The following is a 13,258-nucleotide window of genomic DNA, read 5'->3' as shown; positions in this document are numbered from 1 at the left end:
CAATTCAGTATGTATAATTAAAATAGAGTGCCAGTTTTCTGAAGTGTTAGTGATGTGATGCACCTATTTACACTCAGGTGTATGATAGTGAAAAGACAGTAACAGTTGGCCATGTAGTCTTTCATAAACTTGCCAGTCCTTTTAGATTTCATCATTGAAATCTTTCCTAGATAAAACATATAAATAGTGGTGATTCATCCATAAATTAATTCAGTGGAGAAGTTTTTAACATTTTATTTTTAAAACACAGAATTGCAGTACTAGTTGCAAACTATAGTATACCAGCTACTGCTAAAGTCAAACACAACATTAACTGTCAGCCTTACTGTTAACACAGGTGGCCATACAGGACAACAGCAGCTATATTAAAATGTTTCATCTACACTTTTCCAATGTCAAAACTGCTGAATATGTCTGCCACCATTTTTATATCATCATCTTATTTGAGATACAGTTGCAATACACCATTTGCAGAAAATATATATGTCTGACTTCTACAGCAAAACCAGGCTGGCAAAGAGACAAAGTGCATATTCCAAATCCATGATTTTTATTCTCATATTTACAGTTGTAGAATTCTTGCAGTACCAGAGATGAAGAGTAATGCAATCCAGACAAAAATAAGATTCTTGAACCCTAGAAAAGTCTTAGATGTACGTGCCAAATGGGAAATTTGCTATCCATTCCAAGAATTGCATTTTTGCAGATACCCCAAGGAGCAGAAAAACTGACAGTGTGGAGCAGAACATTCACCTTGATTCTTCCACACATTCTACAAATCAGCTAGTTGTGCAAACATGACATTTTGTATTGTTTGGTTTTATCATTGGGGTTCTCTATTTGAAAATACTGTTTGTATTTTAACTTAGAATTGGAACTGTCAAGTTTTTCAAGAGTGCATTTTTCAAGAGTGTCTAGCAGAAAACAAAGCTATTATCTGAACAGAAATTTCTGTTTTCTTTCTCATTGCCTCTGGTATTATTAAGGTGCCTGCTTGTCAGTTCTAGAATAATCTTTCCATATAAATCATGGGCATTGAAAATTATCATTAATAAATATAAGAACGAGAACATGAAATGTGCTATTAATGGAATTAATATGTTTGGGAAAAGATGTGGCTGCCTGTAATAGGATGGGATTAAATCCAGGACTTCCTTCCAGGCTATGAGTTTGCATGATGGAAGATTAATATTAATATATAAGATTAATATAGCTTGGTTTTTATTTGGTTTATCTAAACTGAATTAAAATAATCTCTTCTGCTGTGAAATTAACATGAACAGTGTTGAAGCACTTCAGTAATAATTTTATTTTATTAAGGTGTTACAGGATTTTGCTCCTGTAAAAATTAAACTGATGTATTAATCTTGACATACTGTTATTATTTATAACATTCTAGAATTGCTTTTAAAATTAATATGAGTATTTTAGGTGTTTTCTTTGTTCGGATATGCTTACTTGGAACAACGCTTCCTAAATAATGTTACTGTTTAAGGGTAACCAGTTAGTGATTTTCTTTTGAAGTTACTGGATGAGAAGACAGCAAAAGCAAATGGAAGGAAATTGTCTTTAAAAAAATATAAGCAATGTAATTATAATACTAAAAATGAGAAGGGAAAATAACATGCTATGCCATCAAAAATAATATAGTCATTACTACAGCACTTCCCTGAATTAATTCCTGTTTCAACCATGACTTGCATTTTAGAAAAATTCCAGGCCCAGTGATGAAGATGCCATGATCTTTCTGTTGTTCAGTCTCTGAATAGTTCCTCCATTAAAAATTTAAATTTATCTCAGCAAATACTTTAACTGTGAGGCTATCTGTATTGTTTTGCCACCACCTAAATATTTCAGTTTTGAAAGACTATGGTCTTGTTTAATATTGGTTGTACCAGCGTCAGTGAATGACTGTGTGCTAGGGTAACCTCAGGGAGTTTGAACCTCTCTAGGGTCTTACGTGGAGTTTAGAGAGGGAGTAGTGAATACTCCAAATTGTAGGGAAGTTTAGACTGGAGTTGGGGTAAATTTGGAAATGCATAGAATGCAAGGTTTTCCAGCACTTTGTGATTGGAATACAGCATCAAATTAATTTTAGCATCTGAGATTTGTCATCATTAGATGGGAATAGCTGAATTAGTTTTGAATATATGCAGCCTTTTTTTTCCCCCTAAATCACAGTTAAATAACATACTGTGCCTCCCTAGATCTTATTTGTGTCTGTATATAATATATATACATATTAGAAAGTTGAAGCATGGAATATATGTTATTAAGAAGATAACTGCAGAAAATAACCTCCATTTTTCTGGGGACCACCCTGCCTTTGATGCAGCTCAGGACACAGCTGGCTTTTTTGGGCTGAGAGTACACACTGATGGGTCATAACTGTGTTCTCATCCATGAGCACCTCCCAGTCCTTTTCAGTAGGGTTGTTCTCAAATATTTCCTCCCTCATCTTTTAAGACTGAACATTTTCAGATAACAGAGTTGGCTAACTTAAGTGTAAGAACTTTGGTGAAATTGTAATGCTTTCTGCTTTACTAGAGTTCATTTTAATAAAAGTTAGAAAGCTATAAGAATTCATAGAACAGAAGTACTGTTTCATCATGATAGGTGTAATACAGAGAAATGAAGGCAAGTTAGCCTTCCTTCACTCCTAAACAGGTATAATAGAATGGTTTTCTACACTCTTCAGAAGAAAAAGAAATTACCAAAGTTAAAATTAATGCAAGTTAGTGTGATTTTGTAGGTAGTAGATAACTGTATTGCCTTTTGGGAAAACTGGAGGCAGGGGGTTATATGGTACAGGTTCAGAAAGTGTTGACTCTTTGATTTAGAGAAATAACTGAACTTCTGCAGTGTTTATAGTACAGGTAGATTTGTATCAAGCATTTATTTGAAAGCCAGTGACATTCTTATTTTTATTTTTCAGAAGTCCTCATAAGAAATTAATAAAATATTACAAATAATTTGAATTTAATACCTAAGTTGCACAATACAATAAAAAATATCCTTGTAATATAACTAAATGCTGTGTTTTACAGCTGGAAGTCAAGCTGCAGGACAGTACAACTGCTGAATGATATTTTGGAAAGAAATGTCCAAGAGATGAATTGAGAGTCATTGTAGAAAATGAGTGCTCGATGCAGTGTCGACCTTATGTTCATTTTTGAGTTAGGAACCAAGTACATCACCAGCTGAGACTTGCGGGAAAGCTGAAACCCATCAGCATATCTGATTCTGAATTCATCTTCAGAAGGACTGAGGAAATACTGCAGGGAGTTCTGGATTAGAAGGAAGTGATTAAAGTGCATATTAGGAGAACATTCTTTTAAAAAGAGATCTTTCAAAAGAGTGTGAATTCAATCTGCTGAAGAGAAGCCAGAGTGGTAACCATAATTAACAATGTAGAGTTGTTTCTTGATTGTGCATTCAGATACTTTACTAGGAAAGCTGATGCCTTGATGTCTTCAGGGTGTGACTAGATTTCAGCACAAAGTTACCTAAGTAGTTACAGTTCTTAACATTTGGAGTTCCTATCAGTTCGCTGTTAACAGTCCTATCAAACCAAGGCAGAGCTGCACCAGAAATTCAAATGAAATATCACTATAAATTTTGTAGATAAAGTCATTTTCTTGTTCTGAGTAGAATCTAAAAATTCTGGTGTTACAAACCATTTGTCTAGATACTTTTCAGTCTTTTGCAGAGGAAGGTTACATCTGCTCTGGCAGTATCTCTGCATGTAGAGAGTAGAAGTTTCCAGGTTGCAGAAACTTGGAAAAATATGAAGAAGCAGAAGGCAAGAGGAAGAGGAGAGCCTGCTGTAGCTGTGGAATCAAGGGAGTGATGAGACAAGGATAGAGCAGAGAGCTATGCTTTTATAGCAACAGAAACTTTCCAGGGATAGCAGGCACTTACATAGTTTTTTACAAACTAACAGCTATGTTATGTGAAACCTGAGTGCAAATTTACTGCATGCAAAGACCTAGGCATCAAAGATTAAATGATTGCCTTTCTCACCAACCTAATTTGGCAAAGTGAGCCTAGAAATAAAAAATATGCCAAGTGTGGAGTCTATAAAGAGCCAAGTATCAAAGTTGTTGATCATAGAAAGGGCTTGAAAAAATATTTTGGAGTTAGACTTTCTAAGAGTTAAGATTTTCTGTGTTCTGTACAAAAACCTCTTTTGACAGGGGAAAAAGAGGGTGAGGGGGAGCTGAATAATAGTCACTAGGTAGTTCATTGTTTATGCTGCAATAGTGTTTAGCTAACTCAAAGAGTAAGTGGGTCCCCCTTACAGGAAACTTCTGATGTGTTAGACTCTGTTAGTCCCAATTTGTATTACCGTTTGTAATCCACTCTCTCTGTGTTGCTGTCACTGTCTGTCACTCTAAATATTTTAAACATACAACCTTTTATTGACGTGTGTTGTACCTGCTGTGTAACTTCAATAAGAAAATGTCGCTATATACTATAATAGTATTGTAATGCAGCTTTTTACAGTTTTACCCCCAAATTATAAAAAAAGCAATGAAGATAACTTGGATTAAAAATCTCTCTTTATCTCCTTTCCCCCTATGATTTTCTTTTCAGGTAAAAGAATAGAACTGTAGTTTTTTGTAAAAGCTGTTATTCTTGCTTAGTGTCGCTTCTGCCATACTGTTGAAAATAAAGACCTCCTGATGTGGTTGGCTGAATAACTTTACAGTGATAGTCTTCTTTGCTAGTGCTTTTTGCAAATGCTTTTCTATATTTGTGCATATATACAAATGACAATGAAAATCAAAAGTTGTCATTACCCAACAGTTCCAACTCTTACTTAGAAAAGGGTGTAGTCAGTAGTGGTATTACAGATGAAAACTGAGGTACATAAAACAACTGCATGGGAAAAAATGCTTGCATGTCATGTTCCTACATTGTAATAATTTCTGCAGTTCATTGATTGTGATGAAATTTAAATCAAGAAGAACCTAATTTAATTTTCTTTTTAATTTTAAAGTGCAAAATACAAATTCTAACATCAGAAAAATATGAATTAATTACCAGTTCTTTTCCACGGGTAACTATTAGATGGACACAAATCACCATGAGCTGAAATAAAATTTAAATTCACTTTACAGAATAGCTTTTTTTGCATTGAGGGAGGTTAAGAAGTAGTTGCCCAAAGACCTTTTGGAGTCTCCAGTTTTGGATATTCAAAACCTGACTGGATAGTGCTCTCAGCATCCTCCTGTATTTGGCCCTCAATTGAACAAGGAACCTGGACTGTCTGATCTTCAGAGGTCCCTTAAAAATTGTGATTCTATGAAGAAAAATATTTTGTTTCATATTGGCAGAATGGTCTGAAAATTTTAGTTTCTTTTTTCTAGTGTTATCACATGAGGTATTTGTAGAATGAAATTAATTTTCATATTTAATAATATATGCTTGCATATATTTCATGTCTTTGTCACTGAACAACTGCATTGTTTGTCCAGCCAAAAAATCCAGGAAAAATACTAAGATTTATTACTTGAGTAAATTGAATTATATAACACATGCAATATTTATTTGGCAGTATCTCTGTTTCAGATTCTCTTCCTGCACTTCTCATGGCTAATTAGAACGTTAAAATTCAAATGGGGATTCCTTGTTTTATTATTCATTTCCTTAACGTATTTCTAATGGGGTCTTAAAGTAAGATGTCTGCTAATGTTCTTTTTTTCATCCCTGCTAATGAAAACATGGACTTTCTGAGGTCCTAAGTGATTTTTAAGCCATGTTCTTAGCATCAGTGAGTCCATACCTTCCCTTTGTATCAAAAATCTACTGCCTACTTACTTTGATTCTGTTTCTTCTGAGTAATTGTACATCTCAGAAGATTATATTCTTGTAAATATTTCTCTTTGTAGTGAGGAGCTACGGAAGGAAGCCCGACAGCTGAAACGAGAACTGCTGGAAGCAAAGCACAAAAAAGAAGAAAGAGCTTTAAGACCCAAAGAGAAAGAAGGTAAGAGGTTTTGTGTAAAGCTCCAGTTAACATTCTAGTTTTAAAGGGTTTTTTTGGTTTTGTGCTTTATAAATGTACATAAATGTGGACTATTGTTGAACTGTAAGTGGTTTTTTTTCTTTGCCTAGGGATGGTCGTAATATAATGATGCCAGTATGTAATGAAATTGTATAGATAGCATTTGTTCTCAAATCAGGTAGTATTTCTCCTTCTAAGTGTTCTTTAGTTACATCCATGCTGTGACCTCTTGACTTGTAAAGTCTTTTTGACTTTCTGACTTGGAAAGGTTCTTAAATGCAGATGGTTAATTTTGAACTCAAAGCTGCTGACTTCAAACTTTTCATGTATCATAAGAAACTGATGGAACTCAAATTCACAAAGTCACTACCATATTTATTTTCCTTAAACCTCAACAAAATGGGATCTTCAGCTGCCCTCTTCTTTGTCAGACAGTTTTTATATTCTGTTGCTTTTTAAATGTGTATAAATTGCTACATATATAATAGCATGTAAGGTGCACATTTTAGTCCAGAAGGATGAAACACGCTCTATTAGACAAAGTGAAGAAACAAAAAAGTGTCTTTAAACACTGTGGGGTAGCGAGACAGACTTTTAGAGTGGATTCTTAGCTCAATTCTCAATACCATAGAAATATGAAAGAAAATATAAAACTATTTTTTAAAAATTCAGATAACATACAATTTACAAGAGTGGTAGAAAGTATGACATAATTTTTAGAAAAATTTGTGGACTCCCTTGAATATCAGGTGAGGTTGATCAGCATTTTGACAAAGTAAAAATACATTATCATGAATTTGTATATGAAATCTGGCACCAAGTGTTAAAAATTGTTGACTCTGAAAATGTTCTAATAATGACTGAATGAATATAAGCTCTCACTGGCAAAATAATGAATGCTGTCCCTAGCCATGTAAAAAAAGAACTGTGAGTAGAGGTATAGCAAAGGTGAAGTGTAATCCTTTTGTACATATATGATAAATTATCTTGAATAGTGCCATGTATGGCAGTTCTTACACTATTGCTTAAGCTTATCCCTGTTCTGGTGCCAGTCAGTGGACTTTGTAATTTGAGGAAATTCACCTTTACAGTGGCAGAATAGAGTAATACTTGAGCAATAGTTACTACTGTGGTACAGTTTGGAAGGATACCTTCTATTCAAGCAAAGGGAGATTGTATACCAGGGTTGGCAAGGGGCTTGTATTTTCTTTGAGATAAATAGCAGGCAGGTCATAAATCAGTAGAAAATCTGCAGTTACATTAGTTACAGCTAATGGTACAAATAATCTTGAATAATCTTGGCTTTCCTTTTTGTGATGGGAAGCGGTCTGTTCCAGTACCTGTTGAGAAAGATGGATGGCAGGAAAGAACCTATTGACCTAGTCAGTGGAGTACCTAACTAAAAATCGTAAAATAAACATGTTCTAAAATTTAAGGCAAAATTAAATGGATGTTAAATGAGATGCAAGTAGTGAAGGATAAAATTATTAAGGCAAATGTAGTGAAAGATTTCAGGTTTGTACTAGAAAATGAACTGAATATGAATTTACACTCTGATGTAGCTGTCACTATGTGGTTGTTGCTACAAATGCAGTACCTTTAAAAGTGTGGTTGTATTATTGCACTCAGTTCTGAGTATTGTACCACCAAAAAGGATAATGAACTATTTGATAAAAATGGACAAAGCCACCCAAAACTAGTAGAACACTATTTGGACAACTTTATTGGGAGATACTTCAAGATATGTGTAATTTATGTAGAGAGGGGATGGAAGTGTGAAATCTCAAGTCAAAGGAATGAAGCATACATTTATTGTGAAACAGAATTTACAACTGAGGAATAATAGAATAGACTTTAGAAAGACTTTGTCTTGAATATAATGAACTCTAACAGAAGTGTTGTACCAAATAAGTAATTTTGCCCCAAAGTTAAAAGCACTTAGTACTTTTATATTTATTGGCCTGAATTTTCATCAGTACAGTAGAATTATCAACATGGAAGACAGTCTGCTAAACGTATAATAGTTTACCTGTTCTACTTTATATATAAGAAATTGTACCTATTTTACAAATACTTCTATCAGGAAGTTTAAGTAGCAGTAGATTTTTCCATTGTTCTCTCCCTATCCTATTGGGGAGTTTGGGATGGGGAGTGAGTTGTCATGCGTATGAGATATGCCTGTGCAGATGGTGCAGATGCTTGCATGGTGTCTGCCTATGCATTGAGCTGGCTGCATTAGGAAAAAATGTCAGTTCACAGGCTATGTACATTAGTGTGATTCTGTGCTTGATTAATAAACACTACATCACAGCCAGAACTTCCAACCATAGTGGGAGAATTTCACTGAAGATCACATAGAATAAGGCTTAGGTCATACTGGACAAGACTGGATCTTGTTCTGAGAGGATGCTAAAGAAGGGTCAGCAGCATGAAACATCTATTTTAAGTCTACTGCACAGATCTTTATTCATATTGGCATCACATTTGGTATCACTTCTTCAAATTGTTCATATTATGTTTACCTAATATTTTTCTGTATTTGGAGATTAGATTAATTAGGAAAGACTGGAGAGTGAAAATTTAAGTGTTTACATTGTTTCAAGAGGTCAGAGAAAAAAATAATTCCCTCCGTACATGTTTGATTATAACCAGTATTCCAATTTGTAAATAATATTGTTGACTATGCCAGACTGCTGTCAAGACTGTACTTTAAATAAGATGTTTTTCTTTTATGTGACGTTTGTTGTACTGATGCCAGACATTACATCAAACACTATCATTTGAGTGCAGAATTAGTTCAGCGTTTTGAAGTACTTGGTCAAATATTCAAAAAAGATCTTTTTGAATTTTCAAAGTTCTGTAGAGTAAACCTGGGAATGTACTTCAGTGAAATCTGCTTCAGACATACAGCATCTGCCCAGTTAATTATATTTTAAATTGTAGAAGGATTTAGGAAGTAATATTTTAGTTTTTCTTGTTAGAACATTTTTGTAAATGGACAAATAATCTGTAGACTGTGAAATTTAATTGTCATACATGAGAAAACAGAAAAGCTATAAAATACTGTCTGAATAGGGAAACCTAACAACTAATGTAAAAACCAACATTCAAGGGTAAGAATTCTACAGAGGCATGTAGTACCGAGGCATTTTCTCCTTTGTTTTTATTGTGATACGGTAATCAAATTATTAAAATGTTTAGAAAATTTTCAAAATTAAGTAAGGATTCCAGTGTAACATTATGCTTTATTTCTGTTTTATTTTAAAGTCTCTCATGGGGCACTCAAAGAATTAAGCACCATTTTACATGGAAAGATACTTTCTTGAAGTCTGGGACTTTAATAGGATGTTGGACCCTTCAGAACACTCTGAAAATAACAAAATCCGAATTTTGATGGTTTGGGAACTTTGCAGGATAAATGAAGATTTTTTTTTCAGTATATAAGTAGAGCTGCATTGTATTTAAGTATCCATCTGTCATCTTTGCAAAACTTTGTTTTCTCCCACTGTTCACGTTTTTTTAACATTTAATCTCCTAATACCGAGCATCCCTATGCAGTTCCCTTCCCGCTAAAGTGAATACTTTTTCCTTTTGTCTCTCTGTCTGCAGAAGAAAAGAGGACAAAACCTCACTGTAAACCAGCTTTGATTTTAGTAATAATCTTAAGCATGTACTCAAAATCCACCAACATTTGAAAATTAACTGTATTTTAGACTAGGACCATGTGTTCATAAATGTTCAGAAGACATTTACTAGAAACTTGCAGTTCACACTGTTTTACAAATCTGCTCTGGTCTTTCAGATAAGTGTTGTGAACCTCTAGGAATCACTTGTGAGATTTTATTATTTGAGTTGGCAAATGAACTAGTAATTCTGTTCTAGAACTGTTGTTTTTTTCACTGTAGCAAACTGAAAATATAGTAATCAGTCCAACCATGGAAGCTCATTCTGTAAATAAATCTATTCAGTTGTTCACAGTTGCTAAATATTTGCTGATTCTTACCTAACTTCTTGGCAAACAGTGGCTCCTTAGGATCTTAGGCAGGCCAGAGTTACAGCAAAATGAACTAAACAGTTCTTGAAGGTGCAAAGAAAACCATAAGTAGAACTAGTCCAAAGCAAAAACGTACAGGAGAGGATGTTACTAATTCTCTCAAGCATAAAATTATTTCATATTGTTTTTCTGGTATATTAATTTTTACACTACTTTACACTAAACTGTATTTTAAGTTTCAGATACATAATATTTAAAGCTGTAATATTTTTTTTCCTAATTCTGGAAGAAGTGAGTTATTTGTTTTGGTTATTAATTATCCAAAGTGTCTCTAAGTTCTGTGTTTGTAAATTCTGATAGGAATTCTATTTTAATTCCTGAAATATTATGGCATATTAGAATTTCTTTTAGAATTTGTGAGGATTTTATTTGCATTGGAGCAAAAACAACTTCTCTTTTTAAGATTTCAGTCTCAGATTTTTAAAATGAGTACTGCATACCTTTACAATTCCAAAATGATGCAATATAAAGTGAATATTGATGAGCTGAAAGTGGAATATACTGAACTAATACAGTAATGTGCTTTAGATCTCTTATTTTAATACACCAAAACATTCAATTGTAATTACTTTCTCTTCAAACAAGAAGTTTTTGAGGTTTTTTGACCCTTTGATATTTAGTCTAGCTATGCCATGCATTTTGTGGAATTTCTGTCCAGTAGGTCTTTTATCATATGAAATGTGTCATTTGAGGTGCTAAATACATTTTGGATTCTGAAGAAAACTTATGGGCCCACCACATTTCAAATATACACAAATCCTGCTAAATAAACTGGGATGCCTTTTTATATGTGCATCTTTGTACATTCTTCTTGTCGTCTTACCTCAGTTCTGCATAAACTTACGATTACAGATGAAAATTTCATTACAATAGTTAATGGGATTGCTTTAGCATATCCAGAATGTTTTGTAATATGAAATATTTAAGTGTGTGTAAATATCTTTATGCTAGCTGTTATCTCATCAAAGAAAAGTCATAAGTCTTTCATTGATCCTTTTCAATGCTATAGGCTCTTGCTTTTTTATGGTAACATTAAATCTTCAGAATCAGCATTTGTTTTTCTCTGTCACAATATGTATTTTTTCTGCCCTTCATGTGTGCTTCTGGTAATACTTTCACCAAACCAAATTAGCTTCATTTTCCAATGAGTGTTTTAAGCACAGCTTCATTAGCCACAATTGCTGGACTTGATATGGCCAAGTTACCCTACCTGCAGTGCTAGGAATGGAGCCCAGTCTTCAACAGCAATATCAATGTGAGCAGAAGCAGTGATCATGCTGTTCTGATCTACCACAGGCAGCTGAATTAGAATTCATATTTCTTGGTTTCATTTAGTGGAAGATAAAATTGCAGTTCTGAAAATAGAACACTTCTGATACATCTTGTGTTGAATGTTATATTGTTAAATGTACCAGATGCTTTAGGAATTAAGCTTAAAATTACCAAGCTTTCTTTCCTTCTTCACTTATTAGGAATTGATCATTCCTAAACCATCCACTCATTTCAGTTTAATGCTCTTGGATCAAGTTTTGCCTTTGTTACACTTCCTCCGTTTGGTAGTTAAAAACGGACATCATTTGAACTGTTCCTTATTTAAGTGTGAGCAAAATAAGGTCTTTCATATTTTTTTTAAATCAATATCTTCCTTTCTGTTTTAAAGACTTCAGAATTTCCTCCTTAGTTTCAAACTATCACTGTAAACCATGTCCCAAACTCAAAGTTTTATGTTAGATTACATCATCATGTTGGCATGTATTTGCCGTAATTTCAGGATAGAAGAATCTGTCTGAAGGAAATTATTTTGACCCAGTAAGATGAAGACTTTCTTGGTGGTAACTCAAGCTAGCTTACATAAATACCAATGTACTTATGAATTTTTTGAAAGTAGGATGAAATGTATTTTCAATAAGGACGGTTATCTGTTTTCTTTTTTTTCCCCTCACCTTCCTTACTGATGGAATATACACAACAGCTTGTTCAAACTAAAGAAGAAATTCTCTGCTTCATGCTATTTACACTTTGTTTGTGATGAGATCCTCCTAAGGGAACAAGATTCCTGTAACTTAAATTATCTTCTGCATCTTGTTGATACCTAAATTGAATTTAATTATTATTTTACTTCTGTGTATCCATGTAATTTTTCATTTATTTTTGTCTGAAGAAATCCTCTTGGATTAAGGAGAGATTAACGCCAAACTCACGATCCTTGTACTTCTACTTAATGAGCAAGCTGGACCTAAATTTGTCAAGCTTGATATGAAGGTTAAGTCCATCATACAGTGCTGTTGTTCCTCTTATTTTCAATTCAACTGCAAAAGACTTGCAGGGAATCTGGGTTGCAGACTGGGAGATAAGTAGTAGGCAGCAATCTACTTTTACATTTTAAAAAGTTTCTTCCCACCAAGTCTCTCTCTTCTGGACTTTTTTCCTTGCTTGCTAGTTACCAGTCAGACACAAAGTAATTTTATCAAATAATTCCTGCTTATCAAAAATGGAATATATAATTTCTGTTAAAAAGTACTCTGTGGTTTTGTAATCATTAGAGTTTTCAAGTTTTAAAATGTTAATGACCCATTGGCTATGGGGGTCTTGAAAGTCCTTCCTATTTTGTTGCTTGCTTTAAATGTTGTGATAGGTTGTAAGACTTTGTGAAGAAATACAAGCATGTTTTTAAGTAATTTTAATGAAAGTTGGAAAAATATGATGCGTACAAAGGCACAGCTCTTTCAGTTGAGTCACTCTGAAGTTAGTTCAAGTGGATCTGATTATCTTTTGTCTGAGTTATGAAAAGACTTTCCTAGGAGGCAGAGAGCATGAAGTTGAGGATTAGAAAACCTCTGACAGGCAAAGACCCAAGAAACAATAATATCAAAAGAAGACTTAAACTGAAATTTAAATTACTTGTATTAACAGTAAGTGGCCCACATCGGAGTGTGATAAAAACGCACAAACACACTTTTTGTATAAGAATTGTATTTGAGCTGCACTACATTAAACTAAATTTTAGTCAAAAGACCTTTATGACTAAGGATCACATCTTTAAATTCAGCATATGTATATCAAAGGGTAGATTTCAGGTTTAAATGTTTGTGGCCAGTTTGTGACTGGTATTTTCAAATATGTTCAAGAACACTCTTCTCAGTTCTTTTGCTTGTCATAGATGGGCAATTATATTGATCATGGGGTAAATGTGG

General features: G+C 33.7%; 1 protein-coding gene across 1 annotated transcript in view; it reads left to right on the top strand.

Annotated features, from left to right (window-relative positions):
* The window catches only part of CWC27 (CWC27 spliceosome associated cyclophilin), a 95,773-nt gene that overhangs the window by 60,316 nt on the left and 22,199 nt on the right, over window positions 1–13,258 (top strand). Inside the window, exon 11 of the mRNA XM_053931629.1 lies at window positions 5,895–5,992. Within this exon, the coding sequence (XP_053787604.1) occupies window positions 5,895–5,992 (98 nt within the window). The remainder of the gene's footprint in view (window positions 1–5,894; window positions 5,993–13,258) is intronic.

The sequence above is a fragment of the Vidua chalybeata genome, chromosome Z, assembly GCF_026979565.1.
Source record: "Vidua chalybeata isolate OUT-0048 chromosome Z, bVidCha1 merged haplotype, whole genome shotgun sequence".
NCBI lineage: Eukaryota > Metazoa > Chordata > Aves > Passeriformes > Viduidae > Vidua > Vidua chalybeata.
The sequence above is the reverse complement of the archived record's forward strand: the minus strand, read 5'-3'. Positions and strand labels throughout refer to the sequence as shown.